This window comes from Rissa tridactyla, chromosome 6 (genome assembly GCF_028500815.1).
Source record: "Rissa tridactyla isolate bRisTri1 chromosome 6, bRisTri1.patW.cur.20221130, whole genome shotgun sequence".
Classification (NCBI taxonomy): domain Eukaryota; kingdom Metazoa; phylum Chordata; class Aves; order Charadriiformes; family Laridae; genus Rissa; species Rissa tridactyla.
In genome coordinates, this window is record NC_071471.1 from 24,930,152 (window position 1) to 24,956,483 (window position 26,332).

At 40.5% G+C, this 26,332-nt stretch overlaps 1 protein-coding gene across 4 annotated transcripts in view; it reads right to left on the bottom strand.

Moving 5' to 3' along the window:
* The window catches only part of SLC9A9 (solute carrier family 9 member A9), a 208,555-nt gene that overhangs the window by 174,788 nt on the left and 7,435 nt on the right, over positions 1 to 26,332 (bottom strand). For all 4 annotated transcript variants that reach the window (XM_054206426.1, XM_054206424.1, XM_054206425.1 and 1 more), the window contains exons 2-4: positions 22,932 to 23,134; positions 18,820 to 18,897; positions 18,281 to 18,357 (exon numbers count right to left, since the gene is read on the bottom strand). In XM_054206426.1, the coding sequence (XP_054062401.1) occupies positions 18,281 to 18,357; positions 18,820 to 18,897; positions 22,932 to 23,134 (358 nt within the window). The remainder of the gene's footprint in view (positions 1 to 18,280; positions 18,358 to 18,819; positions 18,898 to 22,931; positions 23,135 to 26,332) is intronic.

Consider the following 26,332-nt stretch of genomic DNA (forward strand, 5'->3'; position numbering starts at 1 on the left):
TGGTAGCCAAATTTGTTTTACACAGAAACATAGTTTTACAGAGTATCTATTTAGACTTTACTGTAAGCTGTAAACTGCGGAAATCTTTTTTTTTCTTTTTACTTTAATCTTATATGGACAATCGATTACTCAAAATGCTTGCCATTAGCAGCTTATATCATAGGTTGAACCAGAGTTCATGAGATACTGCTCATATCACATTAGAGAATTCTTTCTTAAATCAGGCCGGGCCTCCACAGATGGGAAAAGTTTTGAGATTACTCACAAAAGTAAGAAGTGCTTCAGAAATAAGTAAACATTAATTGGTTTAGGCTGCCTGTTGGTACAGTTTCAAGCAATTAAATTAGTAAGTATTTCTGGAATTTCTTGACAAAACTAAAAAAAAAGGCCTTAAGATCTCTACTTCCTTCAGTTTGGAATTCTTGCTATGTTAACTTGTATGTTATACTTTTTATATTACATTTCAGTTTTTTATACACATGCACACACATAGCCTTCTTTTTTCATAGCAATTTCTCCTGTACAATAATCATGGGTCTGTGTTTTGGAGCATTGAAAGGGTTAGAGGTGTTACAGAATTACCCACATTCGTCAAAGACCTACTGAAGTCAACAGACATTTGGGCTGTACAAGGAAATAACAATGACAATGTTTTTTTTCTAGTAACTGAACGTACGGTAAAAAGCAAACAGAATATGAAAGACAAGACAGAGAAGCACAGCAGAGCTGTCTGCAGTTAAGCAATAGCACTAGCAACAGGAGATCAGGGAATAAATCTTGATCCCACATGATAGATGAGGAAGCCTCCGGACTGGAAATGAATGTTAAACACCGGTTCAGGCGCAGGGAGCCCGAGCTGCGGGGGGGGCGGGTCACCAGCGCCCACCAGCATCCCCAGGCGTTTGAGAACTGCGCTTTGCCACCCTCTGCTGTCCAAGGCCTACCCAAGCACCAGTCAGTCATTTTACCCAGTTAAAACCTTTTTTGAAGCAACTTGTTTTCTGAGGTACATAACTAAAAGAGTGGGTATCGTTATCTTCTAGTAGCCTTTTACTTCGCAAGATTTTATGAGAGTTTGGTTTGTTCCCAGCCCCCAGCACAAACCCAGAAAGGGAGCTCCGAGTATAAATTTGGTACATTTTGTTTGCCACATCTTTTTCAAATACTTCAGCTGACTGCAGCTGGGACGTGACACAGCATCAAAAGGACAGGCAGGGTTCTGCACCAAAGCTTCTGGCCCACAAGCCAATCTATTGCTACCATGCAGGACGTGACTTTGACCCGACCTAAGGAGTCCCCTAGGATGGATTTATTCCCAGTTTTCCTGCTCTTCCCTGTCGTGTTGCAGCTTAAGCCTGAAGAATAAGTGAGCCTTGTTCGTCCTAGAATGACTGTTTGTACCTGCTTTTGCTGATTGAAAATATTTTCAATCTCAAATTAATTTCAGTGAGCGTTAGAACTTCTATAGGATAAAAAACAGACCCAGGAGCTGCATTTACACTCACTGAAGCTTGAAATCTGTTCGGTGGCATAGAAAGCAGAACTGTCTGCAACACCTTGCCAGGAGAAAAAGCACAGATGAAAGGAGGAATCACGGCACTAAGGATTTTACGCTTCCATTGCACTTTGATGTTCAGCTCTCACTCCCCTCCCTACCCGAAGAAAGCCAACACCACCGCGTGTGACTACATGCTTCTAAGTGGTTGAATCTGCCTCCAGGCACTCTCCTTGAGTCTTCCTTGCTACATTTGAAAAGATCATCTGCCTCCCCAGCATCTGTTCACGAGTGATGACGATCAATGCTAAAGGAAGAGAAAGGGCAGCCCAGTGGCAATTTTATCAACTGGAAATCATGCATGAGGCTTTCAAAATGGGCTAGCAAGAGGAAATTAAGAATAGGTAGACTGTAATGATTGCGCAGATCAAAGTAGTGAGAGGAAGAGGGGAAACTAACTCAGATGCGTTTTTAGAGGCAGAAAGCCCTGCAGAAAAGGAAGCATGAAGGCACAAATATCTCAGCAGAGCATCTTGGCACTGCACTGTTACACATTCCCTTGAGACGGGGGCTTATACGGTATCACTATGGAAAGAAGAGAGAACTCCAGTAGGGACACTGGCTGAGTAACACTGCAGTGTTTCCACCCCTAACGTGTTAAAAAACCATCAAAAGATAAATAACAAGTCCTCAAACAAAATTTTTATTAAATGACATAGTTTGTATTCTTTGGATTGTTCAGCTTTTAGTTTGCAGTTGGATGATATTTTCCAGTTTCTCTTCATAACGAGGCATTAAAAAGTAATTGAATATGAGGTTTTTGAGCAACAAGAATATCCTCAAGTGTGGCACTTTAATTAAAATATCGAAGATAATAAGGTTTGACAATAAAGCCAGGTTTGATAACACAGAGGTGTGGCACACCTCTGAAATGTGTTGCCTGGCTTCAGCCATCTGTCCTGGCTGTTACCTAAGGTTTTTGTCCTTGTAACACAATGGGGTTAGTTGTTGTTGAAGAGAGGTATGTAGACAGAGTTTGAATAATTAATTATTTCAAAGCAGAAGCCACCCAGAGGCCAGTACCTAATACACAGAGGAGAAAGAGTTTGTGGCTACAGATGCCTCGTTTACAGCCCATGACAAGTTAACGTCGTGGTGTGGCATTTTCTTCTCCTCATCCCCTTCCTGAGGCTCTTTAATCACTGGGAATATTATCTGAGACTATATTTTCTTTGTGGAACTGTTTGCCCTTCATAAAGCATTTGTGGGCAATTATTGGGAAATGTGTTAAACTGATACCAGGTGCTCTATTGATGTGAAAGTAGCCTGCCTGGATGCTTCACAGCTTTCCCAAGTCAACCTGAGACAACAATCTCATTTAAAGAATCTATGAGAAAAATTGGAATTTGTCCTTGCATTATACTGAACACTTTTACCTTTAGAACCCAATGGCTGCTTGTCTCTACCCTGCACTGAAAGCCTAGGGACTGACAATTCAGCCAGAGAATGAGGGTGAATACTCTGAAGGAATGAAGTCTGAATAGCTTATGAACCTTGGGCGACCCTTGCCAGCTGTCCTATTAGGCTGTGTTTTCTCATGATCAGACCCTAACACGCATGGACATGTATTTGAGCCCTACAGATTTTAGTAACAGGCTGCTGTTCTCAGGGCAAACACTGAAGTCAAGGATACCTTTCTCTCACAATGAGCTTTGATCGCCAGTTGCTGACACTCTCCTTGCTATATTGGTTTGTTATCCTGGCTTTGTTACTTGTTACTCTTTTTTTTTTTCCTACTCAATCGCTCCGCCAGCAGGGAAAAAGTCTTGCTACCTTCTTAGATCTTAGACGCAGTTAAGAGATAATAATGCTCCTTTATTACATGCATCACATGTGCTTGCTGTGTGCCAGACTGGTGCGAGGGACACATGAGGGAGTGCTTGTGGGCTAATGGCAGACCTGTTCCTAATTATATAAATTTCTTGTATTAGTGGAGTTAGTGAATGGGACCACCTACTGCCTGTCTGATAACAACTGATATTGCCCTGTAGTAATGCTAATGTATTGCAGGTCAATATGTCATTGATATATTCTTTCATTTAAAAAAGAATTATATACATCATCTTGTCATATATAAGAATTATATAGAACGTCCACACCACTGAAGAGACAGTTTTGTGAGGAAAGGGAGAAGTTACTTTATGTCTTGGCTCACTGGGAAAATATGACAAAATTTATGTGCTTACAATTATCATTAGATCTTAATTTTTGGCAGGTTTAACTACTATCTTCTCTTCCCATTTATTTTTAAGTGGGTTGTGTGTTCGTGAATGTGCCAGTTTGATAGCCCCAAAGACAGAGAGCATCTGTTTGCCTATAAAGGAAATATATTTACAACATTCACTTCCACAAACTGCTCCCAAAAGAGCGCTTCAGTCACACACTTGAGGGGCTAACAAGAGGATCAGTAATGTAAAACCCCCATCATCTTGCCAAGATTACTAATGAGGCTGCAATTTGCCAGTGAGAGGTTGCAACTGTAATGGGTTTTGCAGTCTATTCCTTTTGCTAGAAGGGCATTCTAACAACTAGTTCAGGCTCTGAGTCACTTCCAATCCTGCAAGTGTTCCCAGAACTAATGTAATTTTGTTAGTGATGTCCTTAAATCATTGTTTCACGATTCCAGTAACTAAGTCTCCATAGTCAGAAAACTAAGTGAAAACATTTGAAAATCAGGGTGATTATTAGCATTCTGACATTTAGGCACACTGGACAACAATTTTAGCTAAAAGACTCCCTCATATCTAGTTTTCTAGATATCATCTCTAGTTTTCTAATAATAGTTCATCAGAATTGTTTCATTCACTGCATTATTCAGAATCCTTGGGTAGATCTGTGCTTGAAGAGTGACTTGTAAAGGATGATGCTTGTTTGGTAACTCGTAGTATACCCTTACAACCAGTGTCCAAAGTTGGACAAAAGAGAAGTGAATGTCCTTGCTCCAGCAGACTTTGGAAGGTATTCTGGTCGTGCAATAAACAAGAGAGCTGGCGCTGGCTCTTCCCATTTTGGAATTGGGAGCATTGCCTCACTCCGGTTATCCTGAATCTGGATGCCCCCAAACTAGGCCCACCACGTGGACAGGTGCCCCCACCACTAACCTAGAGAAGAGCTCTAAATAGAAACCAGGCATTTGGAAAAATATGGTTTTGTTTGAAATAAAATGAAATGTTTATTTCCCTCCTTAATATTTTTAATGATCTAAAAACCAACACAAAAACTGCCTTTGACTCAGCTTGACATTTCTCCTACCCCCTTTCCCCGCTGAGCCATGTACATGAGCTCACAGGGAGTGCCGAGGAAACCCAGGGTCTGCTCCGCTAAACCCCGCTTTTCCCCGCGGCGGCCCGGGCGGGATGCCGCGCAGAGCTGCCGCCCTGGGCGCTTACCAGCTTTCTGAGTCACCGCCGCCCCCCACGCCCGCCACACCAACACGGCGAACAGCAGCGAGGGAGGAGAAGGCGGCCGCAGCGCTGCGTTTCCGCCGCGCCCGCAGGAGCAGCCTCGGCAGGCGGCACCGCCCGGGCGGGCGCTGGCTGCCGGCGGGGCGCGGGCGGAGCGCGGGCGCCACCTGCTGCCTGCGGCGGGCGCTGCCGGCGGCGGAGCCGGTGTGAGGGGGGGACGGGACCCCTGGACCCCCGAGCAGGGCTTCCCCGAGAGCGGGCGCTATTTTGATTATTTCTTACTGCAGCAGTGCGTGTTATCTATCCTTAAATATTTCTATTTGCTGTTTCTCTCACTGTCCGTTGTATTTTGTAAGAAGTTAAGACGTGGTTTTTCTCCTGACGCGTGTGGAAGGCAATGCCGAGGGCCCGGGTCTTCAACGGAGCAGAGAGTTTACAAACAGCCCAGCCACACGTGCTGCATGTTAAACGTATGACAAAGTCCAACAGCAAAATGGGACCATTCAGAGTCTTACTAAAAGCGTGACTAAGGCTCTTGCACTGAATGGCTGACTCAGGATGAAACACAAATGTTCCTTTTGGCCACAGTAGAGGGCTGTTTTGGGCAGATGCCAAAAAGGGATTGTGATTTGGACGGGAAACCAGACCCTGAGTAACCCAGCTCCATCTGTAAGCCCTCTGGCTCTGGCACTGCTCTTTGAGGCTGGCCTCACCGAGGCCATTCTCTCTTCCATTGTATGTGAATTTTTGAGCCACCTGAATGGTGATGGCAAAAAAGCGCTTTTCAGATACCCGCAGTTGCGCAGCAAACAGTGAACCACAGCCCAGCGATTAGAGCAGCGGCTGGGGCTTCAGAGCTGTCTGCCAGCTCTATCGCCGACACTGAGTGAACAGCCACATCCTTCAACCTGTCAGCACGTGCATTTTTCCCACATCTAAAGTGAGAGCAATATTGTACTTCCTAGAAATCATGCTGAACTTAAAAGGTACTTTAACATCTTTGAATGAGGCCGTCTATGTAGCAGACAGGTTAGACATGTAATAATGTGCTATAGCACAAATTGTACATACATTTCTGTATGGGCTAGATAAGATAGCGTTAATAGGAAGATTGCTGAAAGCTGGTTAAATGAAGTCACTCACCAAGAAAAACCCACTCTCCTGCTGGGTTCGGAAAGTAATGAACATTGGTTTGAAATCCAGCTGGTATTTTGTAACTAATGCTATTCTTCCGAGATGGATACTGAGATACATTCAAAACTTGACCAGATAAGGCTCAGAGTAGCCTGCCCTAACTTTTGAAGTTAGCCTTGTCTCCATCAGGGGATCGGACCCAGGGTCAGTTCTACCCTAAATTATGCAATGACTATGACAAAAGAGTGGTGAAGAGCAATCTCACTCAGAATGCCGTTTGAAGGGAGAGAAACTGAAATCAGCCATATCCATATCCCCATGAACAATGGAGGGCAACTGCTTAAACCACATGACAGGATTTGCAAGACCGAACAACTTGGATTAAATCAAATAGGCAAACAGAACTCTGAAAATAATCCCTATCCCTCAGCAAAATGAATCTTTCCTTATTTTCACCACCAAGTGGATTGTAAGGATGGGTGAAAGGAAGGTGAACAATTTAAAAAATTACTTTGTTTTGGTTTTCAGCCTGAGTAATAGCAATCGTCTATCAGAGGGCTACAAAAAGGTGCTGTATGTAGGGCAGTCAATGTGTCTATATATGACCTTATATTCTACTTGCAGAGTTTCACTTATATTCTTGTTGCAGAGTTTCACTATTAGTCATTGTTTTTTTTACAGACCAAGTATTTTTTACCAGTGACATCATCCTGCTCAAAACTCGCAGTGTGCACATGAATACCACATAACAGATAAAAGCACCCATGCTCCCAATAAGGGAGAGGTCAAAAAGGAGCGGAGATTGCGGTGTTTCAACATTTCAATTTTGTTTGCTGCTAAGCTTCAGGGAGAGGGTGGTTAGCTGGGGAGAGGTGATGGAGGAAAGAGCGAGTCCCCAGTCAGTACATTACAGAAATGAAAGTGATTTTTCCTTTTTAAGGTATGGAGCTGGGTATGAGCAGAGGCTAATTAGCATTTTAAAGAGGCATCTTCATGCATAAAGTCCTCACTGCAGCAGGAAATGAAATAATCCTAGTCATTTTTCTTCTGTAAGACTTTTTTATTGCAGACTCCATATTTCAAAAGAAGGTGAGGAGAAAGAAAAGCTGCCTGGGAAGATAATTGTCGGGTATGGGATGATGGGGACTAAGATAATTAAATTAAAAGAAAAAGTGGGAGAAAATCTGAATGTACAAAATGGCTGAAAGGAATGGACTAGGGGCAGAACATGTTCTGCTGTAATGTATGTTATTTATAGCATCACAGAATTGTAGACTAGCTTTGTTTGGAAGGGACCACAGGACATATCTACTCCAAATTCCTACTCAAAGCAGGGTCAGCTATGAGACCAAACCAGAGTGCTGAGGGCTTTAGCCACTTAGGTCTTGAAAACCTCCAAGGATGGAGATTGCACAGCATCTCTGGAGAACCTGTTCTGATGCTGGACTGTCCTCATGGTGAAAAAGTTTTTGCTTCTGTCAAGTCAGACCTATTTAAAATTACAACTTGTATCTGTCAATTTGTCTGCCTACTGTGCACTGCTTGAAGAGCCTGGCTTTCTCTTCTTGATAACCTCCCCTCAAAGCCTTTCTTATTTAGGCTAAACAAGCTCAGTTTCTGCAGCTCCTTCTTACAGGGCAAATGTCTCAGCCCTTGTCCATCTTGGTGGCCATCCACTGAACTTGCTGCAGTTTATCAACATTGTCAAATGTAATGGAGTTTCTTCTCAGACAGAAAGTATTAAGAGAACAGCCAAGACTAGGGAAACATCTTGGGTCGTTCATTGTCATCTTAATACTCAGAAACAACCAAAAGCTGAAGAAAAGCTCCACATGTTATTTACCTCTCACTGTGGAGAATGTGACTGATCAGACCAGCTTTGGTAGGTTCTGTCTCCACTGAGTGTAGCATCTACCCTAGAGCCATCATGAAGGCTGGTGTGTTTACAAAATATTTCCACCTAATAGCAGTTGTGCTCCATAAAACATTTGTAAGATGCAAACGTACTATTTGATCAACTGGCTCAGAAGATGGATATGTAAAATAGTGGTGGGTGGGTGAACAAAGCATCCTCTGAGTTGGCTTATTATGAAAATTTCAAGGTAACAGGTAGGAGGAGATCTATGTCACCCTCTCCCTTTCTGCTCCAAGTCTAGCACACCAATGAGTTACTGCCTGTACACTTCTAAATGTTGGTCAGCATTTTTTATCTGTCTAACTGTAAATTGATCAGTTTGAAGAAGCTAAACATTGCAGGCAGCACCATGGTCGTGAAGTAGAACAGGATTTTCCTCTTCTCTTTTAGATTTCTGTAACACCTTTCACCCTGAAGCAGCTCAAAGTACTTTGCAACCAATTCACAAATTCCTGTGTACATGACAGAGGTCATGTCATCGCCCAGAAGACGCGTGGTATGGCTCACTACCTAGAAAAGCCATACAGTTACATATGGCCTGCAGCAACGCATAGCATGGGCTGAAGCAGAGATATCTTCCTCAGTCATATGCTTTGTGTGCAGGTTTCTTATGCAGTGTGGAAAAAGAATAAATATGCCAGTCAGTATACCTCCTCCTGCTTTTGTCTTCTTCTCCTCTGTAGCCTGGAATTGTTCCGGGAAGAGGGTATATACTTTTGAGAATGGCAGTGGACTGTCAGGATATGGGACCAGAAGAGATGCATATTTTCCATTTCACTAGCTCTGTAAAGATGTTTTCCCTGAAAGTTAATATAGAGACTGCAAGAGTAGTCTTGCAAACTGGAGACTTGCCAAATGATGCTGCAGCCAAGCAAGCCGGGTTGCACAGGTGTAAGGATGGTCTGTAGCCAGAGAAATAAGGGATGGAAATCTCTGGATGCCACATTGTGTGTCAATTCTTAAAGCATCCCGGGAAGAAGACATTAGGACATCTATCCAAAAGCATTCTTGCAGTAAAAAGCTTCAACTTCTAAGGCAACTTGGAAGAAATTTTGTTAAAAAAAAATCTCAAAACCAAACAAACCCTTCCCTCCAGTGTGGGGTTTCTTCTTGGGAAATATCTGGACTCAGCTGTTCTTCCTATATTGCAACAAATGCCATTTGCACATTTTTCAGAAGAATGCACGATTTAAAGTTTTTGCTGGATTCCTGGAGAACCTACTGGATATCAAATACCAAATTTAACATCCTTTTGGCTTCCGATGAGTCTCCTGGTATTCCAGCCTCTGTTTGTCTCTGCAGTTCCACACCTTTAGTGTTCCCTAAAATACAATTATTTCAATATCCTTAGTATGCTGAGGGGTTCTTCTGGAAGATGCAAATAATTATGCCCTGCTGTTCACCACATCTGTTTATGAGAAGAAAAACTGTGTTTTCTGCATGATCAACTCTGCTGCAGTAAACAATGTCAGATGTTTATTGCGAAATAGCTACAAATTCTGACTGAACTTGCAGCAACACACACACTTGAATGCATCAAAGTACTCTTGGAAGAACTTTCAGATCTGTGTGGGTGTTAGTGGTCTGGGAAACACTATTTTATATCAGTGTCTTGATTTAACACAGCTTCTCATCCATAAATTGAGAATTTATGCAAATTAGAGGCTTTTTTTTTACTACTTTATAACTTAGAACTGCTAGAACCCTCTGAGAGTTATGTCTATGAGAAAGTCTCTTCCCTTTTTACTCCCTTTCCTTTTCAAAATTCCTACACCCAGATATCATAGCGGGGGGTATATTTTCAAGCTTCTCTAAACTCATACCTTAGTAACCCATTTTGGATTCACCAAACACCTTTAAACAAAGTGATAAGCAGCAATTACCCCTTGCAGCTGAAGCTGTGAGTTGCAGTTTGCAACTCCACAGACTGCAACAGAGTTATTTCACATTTGGACTGACCAAAGAATCAAAGCTACAGCACTGGGGCACTGAGCGGCACATTAGCAACTAACCAAACCAATTCTTTTCCTACCGGGGCTCAGTGTTAGGTTGCCGCCTTTGGAGAACTCTGGAGAGACTTAGCTTGATTTTTCAGCTAAATCATGCTTGTTGAGTTTCCTCAAGTCAGTGCAAAAATGGTGCCATACTGTCTCATGACTGAAAGAAAATGCCTGCATTCACTCTAAGATGGGACATGAAAGCAGCCAAAAAAACCAAAATAAGGTACCAACACAGCTACTATATTTTTACGAAAGTTATACTATATTCAAATGAACGTCTGCTTACTAGTTTTGTCTTTATTTCCAGTCATAGGCTGAATGTCTGGCTTTAGAAGGTCAGTAGAAATTATTAAAGCCAGACATTTGATCTTCAGGGGGTTTTATCACTGGGGAGGGCAAATTATCTATATATAATTTTTCCCTCTTTCTCCCTCAGTTAACTTCTACAGCACCAAGACACTTTAACACTCCCCCTCACCAGTTTCTGTTTATATCAAAAATAAAGCTTTTATTCTTGCCTCTGGGGAGGTTAAGCATTTGCTATTTACAGGTGGTGCGTGGAGGAAAGATGGACCTGCTTTTTTTATATCATTTGGTGAGAACATGTGGTAGAAAACAATATTTTATTAGAAAAAAGTACTACTTTCCTTGTGCATGAACTAATTCTGAATTAATACAAAACTGATCATCTGGGAGGGCAAGAGCTTAGGTGGTGTAGCAGCAGATAATCCATGTAAAGACATTTGATTAGTTTATGGAGAGCTCTACAACAGAGATATTTCCTTCTGTTAACCTTAACCTGGCCCCATTTTTCCTTGCAGACAGAGTTTCCAAAATCCAGAAAAATCCCATAGCACTGTACAGTAGATTGAAGCCAAATAACATTTGGGTTTGCTCTGCTGAAGCACGTAGCTACAAGTGTTTAGTTTCCAAGTTGTAAAGTCTATCCGGAGCCCTCAGATGAGAAAGAATAGTCAGATTATAAACTCAATACTGTTTCATATCAGCAGACCCTATTTGTATATTCCATTAAGCTTCACTGAGAAAATAATACAGAACACACCTATAAACTAACTAAACACACATCTAGCATTTGCCAAACTACTGTAATATCTATGAAAATGAAAACGAAAAATTAAGAAGAAATCCCCAGAGTCATGCAGTGCTCAGTAAACATAACTATTGCATGCTGAACCTTTCAGGTGTGCGCTGCCAAATGCTTAATGAGAGATGGACCCTGTGTCTACTGAGAATATGCCAATATATCAGTATATCAATAGTCTTATGTTACAATAAGGCCATACCAAGCTACTTGTTGAGAAGGAGGTTGTAAAATAAGCTAACTTTTCAGGAGGAAATTAATTAACCACACACACACACAAAAGTCACACTTTCTTCTTGTTTTGAAAGACTGCTTTTTACTAAAAATGATTAATTGTAAATAGTGTGTTAAAATGGTATGACAGTAGAAGGAATGTGTCTCCTAATCTGTAAAAGTACAACTGGATAGGTATACTAATGAGAGAACTGAATCTTTGACTGCATACTTAAGTCAGGATGCATCATACCCAGGTAAACTGTGTAAAGAAAAGTTGAACATTTCTTGCTACTTGCTGCTTTTTAGCAACACTGTTGTTAATTCAGCCAATCTCTTCCTCCTTTAGGAGGCACAAAGAGGGGCTGTTAAAAGTGTGCAGTTAAGAGTGAAGAAAAAACATTTTCATGTGATGATGGAATCTTGGTACCACAGTCATTTGAATGGAAAATGTCTAGTTTCATAGAAAGGTTATGATGGAAAACCCAACCTCAGGACTTTTTTTTCTCAAAAATATCTGGAGTGGTATTTGATATTTCTTGATATTTTTTGCCTTCTCTCTTACAAATTTATATGTGTGTGTGTGTGTATAGAAACAAAAAATAGTTCTGGCTTTCAAACAAAACCATTTAAGATTCAGTTTTTGGAAGAAGGAATTCAGAAAATATATTATATTATATTATATTATATTATATTATATTATATTATATTATATTATATTATCAGCTTTTAGTGATCATGTGCAAGAAGCATTTGAATATTCATTGCATAATGGTGAGGAATGGCAAGGGAAAGGATTCTCAACTGCCTGTGAGAAACAAGTATGATGACTTATTCCTGACACTTTAATTTAAATGTCAGAAGAGACTTCTTTGTCCAAACTTTTACTCTCTGCAGTTAAACACAGATGCATAGAAGAAACATTTTGATTCTCTGTGTTTGTTTTTTTTTTTTTTTTAATTTGAAGTTCACTTTTAGGCACTGATTACCATGAAACAATCTGATAGACTTATTCTAAAGCAAGCATCCATGTGCTCACAGACTTGTCCTGGAATTAATGAGGCCAAAATAAGCAACTTTGATTCTAGTTGGAATACAGAGAAGTCCTACCTCTCCAGCCAGAGAAGGCTATGCAAACTGAGTAGCTAATATAAACATCTACATCGTTCCCCTTAAAACAGTGATGATCTTGGAATGACTCTTCCTAACACCAGTATTATCAGCTGTTTGTATTTCATAACTTCACCATCTTGAAACTACAATTACTCTATTTTCTGATCCAAACCCTATTTTTCACCTCAGCTTTATTCAAGCAAAATTCTCACTGCAGCCACAAAAGTTTGCCTAAGTTGTCTGCAAATAAGTTTGCTATTTCAGTTGTACTCTCCAAGAGCTCTGAATTCCAGAAAAATCAGGCCTTGCCAAACATAATAGGCAGGCTGGAAAAATATGAGTAAGTGACTGTGAACATGCTGCATTCTGAATATCTAAAATGTGGTTTTGGCATTGCAATTCGAGAGAACCCAAGTGAAAACAAATCAAAAATTATAGATAAGGCCAGCTTTATGAAGTCAGTGCTCCTGTGCACAGGCATCTTGGCCCTGGCTGGCACTGAGAATGCTGATCTAAGAAGTCAAGATGATTTCAAGAGAGGAAAAAAAAATGCAAATCTTTCCACTTCTGCTACCATTCAGTACTTCATATATTGCTCTGATAGGCTGTTACCACAGTGTCAAGATTTTTCCAAACACTTGAGCACTCTTCCATTATCAAAATTGATAATAGGGCCCTTCTCCTTGCTTCTTCTTAAAAGGTAAAAAAAACCCAAAACCTAAGCCAGTGGGGGTGGATATTAATTTAATTTTTCATCAACCCAGTTTTCATGGGTTCACTGAGCAGTGTCAGCTCAGTGCTGCTCTTCAACTTACAGTCATCAATACACAGCTAATATCTAGATTCATATTGCAAAAATTGAATAACCCCTTGCAACAACAGGAGCATGACTGGCTAGATAGCTACGTGCAGAAAACCCCTGGAGTCTTGAAGGATATGAAGTTTAGCGTGAGCCAGAAGTGGTCTTCCTAATTGCAGCTAATTGCAAACCAGGTTGCGTTCATGGAAGTGTAGTGAGCGAGTTAAGAGAAGTAAGTCTCTTCTTGGCACTTGTGAGGTGGCATCTGGAATAATGTGTCTGGTTTTGGACTCCCAGTACAAAAAACACTGATAGGAAACAATCCGAACTACTAGGATAGTCAGGGGACTGATAGGCGTGATGTATGGGAAGAGACAAAGGGCTGAGTTATTTCAGCCTGGAGAAAACCAGCTTAGCTTTCTCATGGAACTGGGAAGGGAGCTAACTGCCGTCTTCAACTAATAGATGCCTATAGAGAAGATGAAGCCACCTTTGATGGATGCATAGTGAAAGGATGGGAGGCAATGGCCACGAGGTGAAGCAAGGGAAATTCCAATTGGATATACAGAAAAACAATCTTTGTAGTGAGAGTGGTTAAGATTGGAACAGGTTTCCCAGACAGCCAGTGGAATTCACATTCTTGGAGATATTCAAAACTGAGTTGGACAGAGCCCTGTGGAACTGGATTCAAATTTGAAGCCAGTCATGCATTTATTAGTAGGTTGGACTGCAAACATCCAGACATTGCTTCCAACCTAAATTATTCTCTGAGTCTGTGAAAATCAAGTAGTCTGCTACAGGAAGTGTGCCCACCCTGTATCAGAGAAGGCCTCAGAGACATTTAACCTGTATGATTTTTCTTAGGAGTAAAGAGCTGTCTTGCTGATTATCCTACACTATTCTTCAGGAGATGGGAGAGAAAATCTTCTCATTGGCAGATAAAAGATCTGTTGAGAGACTGGATGTATATGATCCTGTACTATGCGGACTCAGAGTCAGCAGACTCTGTTCACCATGAAGGGGACAACTTCAGCAATTCTGCAGTCGACGTGGCTTTTAGTGGGGCAATCTCTCCTTTCCCTCATGGGGTCTCTCTGCGTGGATCCTCGCTAGTCAGACTTGGTGCAAAGGGCATAATTTGGCCTAGCTGGAAGAGCTTGGGAATTACCATAACTTGCATGTGTGTTAAGTGGCTGAGGACAGTATACAGCTAACGGGCAGGCATTCCTTAGAGTAGGATTTAGTTGGAAGCAATTACGTTTCAGCGCTTCCTTCACTAAAAAAAAAGCAATCCCTCTTACCTCTCTTTTCCCTGTCCTCAGTGGGAATATCTGATTATAGCCTTTTCACTCAAATTCCACACAGTTCCTCTTTCTTGATGCCAGAAGACAGTCTTTCATACAAAAGCAAAGATTTACAAAGAGGAGACAGACACCATTGTATCACTGTGTTCCATGGCAACTTGTTACCACTCTGAGTTTGCACAATGCAAATGATGTGTCTGTTCTTTATTAATGATATTTCCCAGCTGTTTCTGGTTTCAAAGAGAGGTCTGGTCCTTCTTTGTTACAGGCTGTACCCTGTCACTACAGCAAGCCCCACAGGAGGAGTTCGCATTGGGGTGCTTTGTAATTTTCTCAGGCTGGAAGAGCACAGTCCCAGTGAGAGGCTGCAGATACACAGAATCTAAGCCTATGTATAGTGATGTACTGTACATATGTATGTGCTGTGCACATGTAATAAAAAGTAAGCACATATTTAATCATACCTACGCACAAAATACTTGTCTACAGCAGTGCAATCTAGAAGTATCTTAGGGTTCTGTCCTTTCTTTTGTAAGAATAACTATAGCTATTCATCCCTTCTCTCTTAGGATATGTTTTTCCTTTAGGACTTATTTTTAGTTCCCTTCAGTAAAGTTTTTATACCATCTTTCTTCTTCATGCACTCATTATCTCATTCGTATCCTGACGTGTATGTTATTCAAACATACTTCACATTCACATAAACCCTATTCTGAATATATTACTGCCTTCTCTGCAATGATTTCATTGGGGTTGGGGGTTTCCATGAACACAGTACAAGGCCCAGTGCTGCTCAGTGCTTACTCCTCTACCTTAGGGTTTTCTTTAGATCTTTATCCCTGACTATGGGCTTGAACTTTGAATTGCTAGTAGGAATTGTTCCTAGTAGGAACTTTCTGTAGTGGATTCTATCTGCATTTATTCTGTTTTAGATAAAATAACATGGATACAGGAATGACAGTGTGTGTAATTTAGGCTAAACTCAAAATATTACGTTTCTTTTAACAAGCTTATCAAAGCTGCTCTGGCATTTTCCATTTACAAAGGGCAATGACATATGTCAGAGCTCATAAACCAAATGCATGTTTAAGACCATCACTGGTCTGGACAGCCCTGCTGCTTTTCTGCAGACTCACAGAGCTAGTAGCAATCGGTTTACAGGAGAGAAATGTTCAATGGCTAAGACAAGTGAGAGGACGCACAGGAAGAGTCCCAATGAGATCTAGAACCACTGTTACCTCAGTAATGTGATAGCATTCAGCTCAAACTGTTATTAGGAGGTAGATTTTTTACTGAATTTATAATTGCAACCTTATGGGTGCTATTGGCCGTATAAATGGGTATGAAAAGAAGGAACTCCAAGAGCTAGGGTAATACAGAGGTGTGTATTACTGCAAATAAAGATGGGGGAAAAACATGAGTGGTTTAGCTGCCCAAGCTGTGATCTTCATGGATCTGTAAGCAGGCACTCACCCCACAAGTGACAATGTTGTGATACTGATGTTTCGCTTTCACGTGGGTTAGTGCTTTTGGAGCTCTACCACAAGCTTTAGAGCCTCACAAAGAAAGGAATAGAGTGGTTTAAGTGTAGGGACATCAAGAAACCAGACAGGAAATTGTTCTGATTGTTTAATTATGTCACTTTGTGGAAGCCTGAATATTCTGTGTCTAAACCACCATGCCTGTTCCCATTAGAAAAGAAGGATCCCTAAGATCCAGAGCTTTCTGCCTCACATCCTTCTCCAGAGGAGAACAAGCAATAGGAGAGATAAGAGGATGAGGTGCCATTTCTCAAGGAAAGCAAAATTTCAGAAAGAAAAGCAGGAGTAATCTTTTTCCTCTCCAATAAGTGAGACACGTGTCACACTGTCTCCTGGAGTTCCAGATTTGTGTCTTGAAATCAAAAGTATTCTTTCTCCTTACCCGATGTTCAGCAGTTTTTCTCACATGAAGGGGAAACAGCTGCAGACAGACCTCGCATTCCTTTTTATTTCAGCACAGAAGGTGATCATAATCTGAATGTTGCTTTTCATTGTGGAGTCTAAAATTTCCTGACATTTGGAGTGATCCTAGCTTGCAGAACATTTAATGGCCACAGTGCCTCAGGTACATTATGCTTACTAAGCTACTTGATTATTAGGAATCTAGAATATCAAGATAGATACGATGACATATTCATAAAAGAATAGTTTTAAAATCATTGAACTCTAAGTTATAGGTCAGTCATGTGTTTTACTATTACCAAAATGACATTAAAGGAGAAAGTTCCATCTCATAATAATGCCAGCAAGGAGCTTACACCTTGATGGAGCACATACATCTTTACTTAAAGGTCCATTATAAAGAAAGGGAAAAAAAAGAAATAAAAGATTAATTGCTTCTCTAATTTGAAAGTGGTGTTCATAGGTACAGAATTTTGACCAGTTTTAAATTCAGGCACCCTCACAAAACCTGAAGCGTTTCCCTAAATCTTTCCATATCATGCAGAGATTTAAATGGTAATTTCATAGTTCTACAGACCAGGACCTCACGTAAATCCTACAAGATGCAGTGTGCTTCCTAGTCTAAAACCTGAACACCAGAAAGTTCTGTGGCTTTTTGCCGTGTTGACTCTGCACAATCCCAGCAAGATCAAGGCCTCTCAGCAAGACTTAGTCACTTAGATGCAGCCCTGCCCCATCACCTCCGCAGAGCATACAGACTCAGCTAGCTCAGCTGTCTCCGCACCACTCCATAGCACAGAAATGCCACGGGATGCCTAGTAATGCTAAGGTTAAACTGTGAATGGTGCACTGCTTTTCTCAGTAAGGGTCTGTGCAGGCACAGATACCCACTCACTTCAGAATCCTCCAACTCTGGTCATTCATTTTCACTTGCATCAGGAACTTTCCTAGAACATGAGAGCTGAAGTGTCTGTGTGGTATCCATAAATATTGTGAAACACATGCACTTTTAAGATCCAAAAGTATTTTTAAATGGTTTGTTTAATTTTCATTGAGGTAACCAAACAGACAAACAAAAGTTTTACATCATGCCAGCCTGGAAATACATAATTCATTTCTGACTAGCAAATCTTTTCTTTCATTAGGCAAATTTTGAAACAAAATTAGAAATTTTCACTAAGGAGGTATGGAAATAAAAAAGGATTTTTTCTTCCTCTCTGCTTTTTCCCTTCCTCTTTTTCTGCAGAAGCCACTTAGTCATATCCAGGCTAAATTTACACAGAGCTCCAGACTGAGACTTTTCACATGATCTTCAACTAAAAAGTTTCATTTGGCCTTTGAAATTACTCCAGTTATTTTACATATACGCCACTAGGTTTCTGTTCCTCCCCCTTTTAAGCTTTAAAGTCCTTCCTTTTTTGTTAAGAGATCTGCTCTCCTCTAGGAGGAATTCTGGTTAGAAGTATGGAATTTCAATTAAGAGAATGGTTCTATATCTCAGGACAGATGATTAAAGCTACAAGGTTGTAGAAAGCAGTTCACGCTTACATCAGTCACAGACCAGAGATTAAGGACACAATTCCTTAAATGCCCTAGACAGTTCTTACTATCCAACAGTTTTGCCTTTTCCATCTCAGCATTCCCTGATAAATAATTACTTTATCTGTTACAGAAATTGTGAAGTATATTTACCATGCAGCGTCCGCAATTCTTTTTACAGTTTAGTTTTTAATTGAAAAAAAAAATACCTAATAGCTAATAACAACTTCAGCAATTATAGCAGAAGTCATTCACTTACCCTATGACAATGCAGGAGATGGCAGTTCCCAAAAAGGCGTAGGTTAAAATCGATCCTAAGTTACGAAAAAAATGTCTCTGCAGAGGAAGGTTTGAAAAAAAGTCCTTTGTAGTAAGAGTCAATAAAAGAACATTCAGACCAAGTTGAAACACTGCATCTAGAATTGCCATTTGTTACAATCCGTACCTCAAACATAAGATCAAACAATATAGGCTACATCAGTTATTTTGGAAAATACAGTTAAAGATGGAATGCCGTTGAAATTCCCTCTTTTATGTGTCCAGATAGATGCTTCAGGATCATAACAGAAAGTATCTGATCCAAACAGTCCCATAACTCCATCCCTTGAACGAAGTCCTGATCATGCAGTATATAAAACACAGACATTAATCACCATGCATCTTTAATTTGCTTCCATTCCTGCCAAGTTCTTCCCATGCAATTTAATTGTTAACTGACTCTTTTCTCTGTCACTCATTGGATCTACAAAGTAGCAATCACATTCGGTCACTTTTGTCATTTAAGAAAGAGACACATACCTTCTTTAAACTATACCCAGCATGAAATATAATCGGTGGCAGCAAAATATTGAAGAAGATAGAAGGATCAAATGTCATCTGCCAGAAAGGAAAAAACACAGGGTCAGGACAAACAAAATAGCATTTAATTTGATAGGGTAGGTTTTAATTGTAACTTCATATCAGGATTAATCTCAGGATCAGTCTCAGGATCAGCTTCAATGTCTGCAGGCCAGAATGTTATCCTGAGTTGTTTTCTTACAAGTATTAATGTGTAGTTCCTTACTGCTTACATATGTATAATGCTACTTGAAAAGTATTGCTTTAAAGGAGAAAATCAGTCATGCGCTGTTTTACAGGGAACACATATGAGCAGCGTTACCTGTGATAGTAAATATCTGCACTACCAGACATCCAACTTGACAGTCCTATGGCTTAATTCCTGGTTCAGACACGGACTTCCTCTTCAGTTTCAGGAAAGACACATCACCCGTGTTGTGCCTCAGTTCTCATGTACAGAGTGGTGATAAAAGACAAGGCCTGCGCTACCAAAACCAGTGTGATCTTTCCTTTGAAGCATATCTATTTAGGCACAGACAGGGCTTGCTGATGTTGCTTAACAAACTACTGGCTGTCAGCTATGTGCTTTCTTGAGCTACTGCACATTAAAACTGTGCACACTTTGACCATCTCCATTACTTCGTTTGAGTTAACCTATAAAAAAAAATAATTTACCTCACGTTTTTAGCAGGCAAGGAACATTCATGTGGCTAGGCAATGTACCTCAGACACGACACAACTCATTAAACTACACGTGTATCATCAGCTCTGCTAACCTGTCAGCACAGGTTTCTACTGTCCTGCAGTTTCTCAATAAATCTGCAGACTGGTTCTCTAGCATCACTTCCATTGTAACACATCTCGTAAAATATAATAGATCCTATCCAGTCAATCAGTTTTGGCCTGACTGCAACAAAACAAGCCCTAGACTCTTCACAGTAAATAGCTATTTCTACTTCCTAACAAAATATAAGTGTTGCAAAGCGCAAGTTGTCCTATTTGGCAAAAGGACTGTCTACGTAGGCATGAAATTCACGAACGGCATAAAGCCTTTTCTTCCAGATTTCAATTTGAGGGTTTGTGATGGCCTTAATTATTAGCAGCTCAAGTACTTTACTAGTAACTTCCTCAGTTGCTTGCTGTTTTTTCTATTTCTGTATGTGCTGACATTGTAAGTCATATTGTCACGGCAATGAAACTGTAATTTGCTTCTGGTGAGAGTTACCTATCTCTGTGTCACTGAAGATGCAACATATCACTGTGTTATGAAATCTGAGAGGCACTAGCACTGTCTATCGCCTACATATCTTGCATCTGTTTTATAGGCAAAGGGGTTGCCTTATATCCTCAATAAGCTAAGGGCTAGATACAGCCATTCTCCAAGACTAACTGGATTTTCTGCAAACACCCAACTACGGTGCTATTTGCTTTCAGACCTGAAGGTATGCTTCTGGCTACTCTCTTCACGCGTCCTGTTCCAAGCCACTGGCTGGCACAGCAGCAGACACCACTTCATCCTCTGTTGTGCAGTTTGTTACACTCAAATGCCTGTGTAATGTCAGCCGTGTTCATGTGAAACGTTCATTTTTGTTTCTACAACAGCCATAAACAGTTTATAAAATGCCCATTACAATTTTTAAAGTAATGCTAGAATGAGGATGATGTTAGGCAAGGCAAAAAGTTCTTATTCCAGCTGTTGTCAGTACTCTGTTCATATTTGCAGAGACCAGCAACAATGTTCAGTGACCGCACTTCATGACAAGTAGCTTTCAATAAAACATGATCCTGTTTAAAACCACAGCATTGCTTGAGAAAAAATATTTTAATAAACCTGTGTACTGTTTACTGTTCTGTCAGCAGGTGATATTATAGCCATACTTTTAAAAGAACAGGATGTAATTAATGCAATGGCTTGCAGCTCCTTTGTTCAGATAAATTGATATTTTAAGGCTACAGTATTCTAGATGAATTCTTTAGCTTCAAAAGAGTAAGACCTGCCTACAGAATTACTTCTGTCTTCTTACTAACAGACAGCTTGATTTGATAAACAGGAAGTGAGAGCTCAGCCTTTTTTTCCATTCTGCTTACTTTGAGTTACGAAGTTGAAAAAAACTTGCTGGCAAACAACGTGCCGGCAACTTTAGTTATGCCAATAACTTTCTTGAAAGCATGACAGAAAAAGGATTTTTTTCACTTATGAACTAACAGTCTGAAATGTTAATTTTGGAATTAATTCAGCAAATAACATTAAAAGTTTTCTCATAGGGGCCAGAAATCCTGACTGCATGTTTCATTATTCAAAACCGTGTTCTAAAGGATACGTGTTTGTATGATAAATGCACTTTGACCTTACACTGAGGTCAAAAGCGAATTACAGTTCTACAAAAAACACAGCACAGTGTGATCATATTTTGTGTTTTTTATGTTAGTACTTTTGCCAGTCAGGAAGGCTGCCAGGCATTGTTATGGTCTCCTAAATACTATTGAGTTCCTCCCTCTTTCCTTTTTTATTTATTTTCTTTTTAAGAGGGCATCTGCCAGATACATTTAAAGTAAAAAGGAGTGATGAAAACCCAGGCAGGCCGAGACGTCTCCAGTAATACAGAGAAACCCACAATTCACAGTTGAGACTGTTAAGAATCTTCCAAAAAAGCGAGATTATGGAACAAAGATTGGGCAATCCCCTGTAAGGGCAACAGAAATTTCTGTGTGAGTTAGTGCTCCTCCTTTCTCATAACACAGGTCAGCTTCAGTATACCAGGTTTGATGAAGATGTTCAAATGCAATGGATTTGCCTTGGAAACTAAACACACACTTTGACTAAGACAAACCTCTTGCAACCAACTAGCCGGAAAAAGGATGAAGATTCAGCAAAATCTGACTAGTCTGACTGCCACAGTATTTTCCTGTCTCCACCCACCACAGCTCTAGTAGTCCCCGACAGTCTAGTTCTTTCTGAGAATGGCAGAGTCCGGCAGTAACGACAGACAGGCACACAATGGTGCTGCGTCAGCAAGGAATTTGAGCAGATGGTGAAATCCTAGTTCTGCTGAGTTCCCCAGTGTACATTCTAAGCATAACTTAAAAGTTTTTATAATGATAACCACTACAATACACAGGAATATGTATTACTGTGCTAGATAAACAATAATACTTGGAAAAAACCCCAAATAATATATTGTAATACTGTAAAAAAACGCTTGTAAAGGCTTAGAAGCTTCATCTGAATATGTGATGTCTTTGAGCATAAATTCGAGGTTTTAAAACGTCCCTCCGCACTCCTAAATTCTTTAAATGCATGTAATTTTTTTAAGAAAGTGAACATTACAAAAAGTAAATATTGCAAGGGAGTGGGGGGAAAAGGATAGTAACAAAGTAAAGTATTTTAGTTGTTATATACTGGAAAAGAGAAAAGGCTATGATATTGTAAAGGACTGTAAACTTCCTCCAGTGCTTCACTTTTTGCATCCAGCCCGAATTGCCACAATGCTGCCTCCCCAAGCCTGGGGATAGCCAGTGAAATCCCTCCTGAGGACCAGGGCAGTACTGAATGAATCTGAGAACCCTGTAGTGCATTATAGCATTATAAAAACCCCCACTTATCTATGGAAGAAGTTTACATACTTAGAAGTTTATATTTTGTAAAATGTTTAGAGTTTGTAGACAGAAGGTAAAGCTCGCTTGTGTTCTGCTGCCAGAGCTAGCCACTTTTAAAAAAGAGGATAAACAGATTAAACAGTGGGGTTTATAAAGTTTTGGTGTCAATGAACTCAAGGTAACAGCTTCGCCTGCAAGTGAACGCAGTGTCTGCAGGAGGCAAGACTGCCACGTAAAAGAGTTCAGGCAACTATTCTGCAAGCATAAAGCTATGCAGTATGCTAAATGATGGTCAGATTTCTACTGCACCTTATTTCTGTTCCTGTTCTTCTTCCTCAGTTACCCTTCTCACCCTAAATTCAGAATAGCCTCTCTCTCTCTGTGTCACAATTTAGCTTGAAACTTGTTTTCCTCTCTCTAGGGTGTAAATAAAAGAAATATCTTACAGTTTAGAACAAAAATAAGACAGGTTTTACCTTTTGAAGCATTGCATTGCCCTGGTGACCGTTGACGTTGTGGTGGCTGATCTCTCTTTTGTATTGATATTCATACACCTGATTAGTTATATTAATAAGTAGAGTGGATGGCCCAGATTTCAGCTTTTCACATTCATAAACAGTTCCACTGTCAACATCTGATGCTTTTGTTGCGTATCGTATAATTAATCCCATTACAAGGCCTGGAGAGTAAAAACAAAACAAAAACAAAACCAAGGAGATCAGGTACCTTTAAGTATCTGATGCTATACAATTACTGATTTGGAAAAAAAAATGAACTCTATTAAAGCTACGACACCACTTTCTCAGGGTTTCCACCTTCACAGAGGCACACCTCACTCAACACTTCATGGATGACCATAAAATATTCTTCCAAGATGGTAATTTCACAGAATCACAGAAACTTCAGAGTTGGAAGGGACCTCTAGAGATCATCTAGTCCAACTCCCCTGCTAAAGCAGGATTGCCTAGAGCACATTACTCAGGGCTGCATCCAGGCAAGTCTTGAAAATCTCCAGAGAAGGGGACTCCACAACCTCCCTGGGCAGCCTGTTCCAGTGCTCTGTGATTCTCACCGCAAAGATGGTTTTCCGTGTATTTGAATGGAACTTCCTATGTTCCAGCTTGTGCCCGTTACCCCTCGTCCTGTTACTAGGAACCATTGAAAAGAGTCTGGCTCCATCCTCCTTAAATCCACCCTTTAGATACTTGTAAACATTAATAAGGTCTCCCCTCAGCCTTCTCTTCTCCAGGCTAAAGAGTCCCAGCTCTCTCAGCCTTTCCTCATAAGGGAGATGCTCCAATCCCTCAGTCATCTTTGTTGCCCTGCGCTGGGCCCGCTCCAGTAGTTCCCTGTCCCTCTTGAACTGGGGAGCCCAGAACTGGACACAGTACTCCAGTTGTGGCCTCACCAGTGCAGAGTAGAGGGGGAGAATGACCTCCTCCAACCTACTGGCCACACTCTTCCCTATGCAGCCCAGGATTCCATTGGCCTTCTTGGCAGCAAGGGCACACTGCTGGCTCATGGATAATTTACTGTCTACCAGGACCCGCAGATCCTTCTCCTCAGAACTACTTCCCAGCAGGTCCACCCCTAACCTATACTGGTGCTTAGCATTCTTCCTCCCCAGGTGGAGGACCTTGCACTTGCTTTTGTTGAACCTCATTAGGTTCTTCTCTGCCCAGCTCTCCAGCCTGTCCAGGTCACGCTGGATGGCAGCACGGCCCTCTGGAGTGTCAGCCACCCCTCCCAGTTTGGTATCATCAGCAAACTTGCTGAGGATACACTCTGTCCCATCATCCAAGTCATTAATGAATGTACTGAACAAAACTGGTCCAAGTATTGACCCCTGGGGGACACCACTGGTTACAGGCCTCCAACTGGACTCTGTGCCGCTGATCACAACCCTCTGAGTTCTGTCACTCAGCCAGCTCTCGACCCACCTCACTGTCACCTCGTCTAGCCCATACTTCCTCAGCTTCCTAATGAGAATGTTATGGGAGACGGTGTCAAAAGCCTTGCTAAAGTCTATTTCATTAGAATAAGAATACAGATGTTGGTCTGACATACGTTCAGCTGTACTCCTGTTTTTTGTTATCCAGTTGCTGGAATCATTCTGATATAGTTATTAACTGAGTTGCTCAACCACCCCATTTTCAACAGATACATAGAGAAGAGGGATGCCTGCATAACCGATGTGCTGTACTGAGCATACAAAAATCAGCTGTGCTTTTGGTGATTTCATACACTTCATTCATGAGGGCAAAACTCTTAACACAGTATCCTTAGGCACATTCTACTTTCTGTAGAAGACTCTATTTTTGAGACTCTATAAAGATGGGAAAATAAAAGCAGGAAGAAGGAAAGGAAGATCAAGACTGGGATTAATTGATTTGATTATCTACAATTTAGGACTCTTACTAAGACAGACATTTTGGCTCCCTTTACAGTTAACAGAGAGGAAAATGTACTTCTGCAACTGTCCTCTGGAAGGTATGCTTCTTTCTGTTGGCTCTAGTGGGAGCTTGCATGATTATTTCAGGAGAGTTGACTAATATTTAGCTAGATAACATTACTGAGATTATTTCCACCCTCAGAGAGTTGGATTTGGTTTCAAATTTAATTTCCATGCTTTTTTTATGTCCATGCTTTAAGTCCCATGTACATGATAAACAGCTTTACAGTAACTAATTATGAACACATTCATAAAATGCTAAGAATACTCAGATTAAATATTGGTGGAAGACATCTAAACATCTAGATGGATATACTTAGTAATGAAAGATAAGAGAGAAATTATATTACAGGAAATAGCTGATAAACATCTAAAAAATAATGATATTTAAGTTTTATCCAGTAATCTGATGCCATGGTGACAAAAGTGATCATAAATGCCTAGAGAGATAAATAGAATGTCTTTGTTATTGACACATTTTCCCATAACAGCGGCTCTCTGAACTGCTGATTTCTAGCATACACGCAAGGCAAGTCTGTAGCTTCCTGGACTGCAGCTACTAGAGAGTAACAGCTGTACCGCTTGTTTAGTATGCGTATGTATTTATGCTTGTTTTGTATCTATTGTTTAGTATGGTTGGTTTCTTTAAAGGGTAGAGGATATAGATAAGCAGTAGAAAATCCCAAGGACACTTTCACAAGTTGTAGAGCATTTGTGCAATAAATCAGATAATAAATCTAGCTGTAGTAAAAGATGGAATTCCTCAAAATTTTAGGGGAAAGCACAAATGGGAAAAGGGAAGCAAGCACTGCCCCTGCTACTATGAAATATGACTTCTACAGTGGTCAGCCCCAGATGTTCAAAATCATGAGTCAGAACCCGGGAAACCATTAATTAGTTAAAACAGCCTGGGTTTTCATCTTATTTTTATTAGATTTCCTCTAGAAAAACCACATATTTCATTTCCAAATTAGATTTCAAATACATTAAAAATTCAACTTCATTTGGTGGTTGGACAAGAATTTATGTTTTCTTCTTACTCTGTAAAATAGAAAAGTTTTAGTTTTTCCTTTACCATTTTTGTTCCTATCACTCAATGTTTTAAGCTATAGCCTCTGTTGCACTTCTGTTACCAGGTATTACATAGACTTAATCAGCTCAGGTAACAAAAACATTTTGCAGACCACCAATGCCTGTGCAAGGACACTGGCAGAAAAGGACTGCTCAAGAACAGCAACATTTGGCAACACACTTTGCCAGCATCAGTAACAGGTCACAAGATGGAATAGGTTTCGAATAGTCAGGAGAAAGAAGTGTTTTGTTAGACAAATGTGCTGTTACAACCTGTTCACACATCCCCATTGTCTCCTCTTTCCTTTCCCTTTCCTTTCCTTCTGCATTCTCTCTGTCTGCTTACCAAATTTC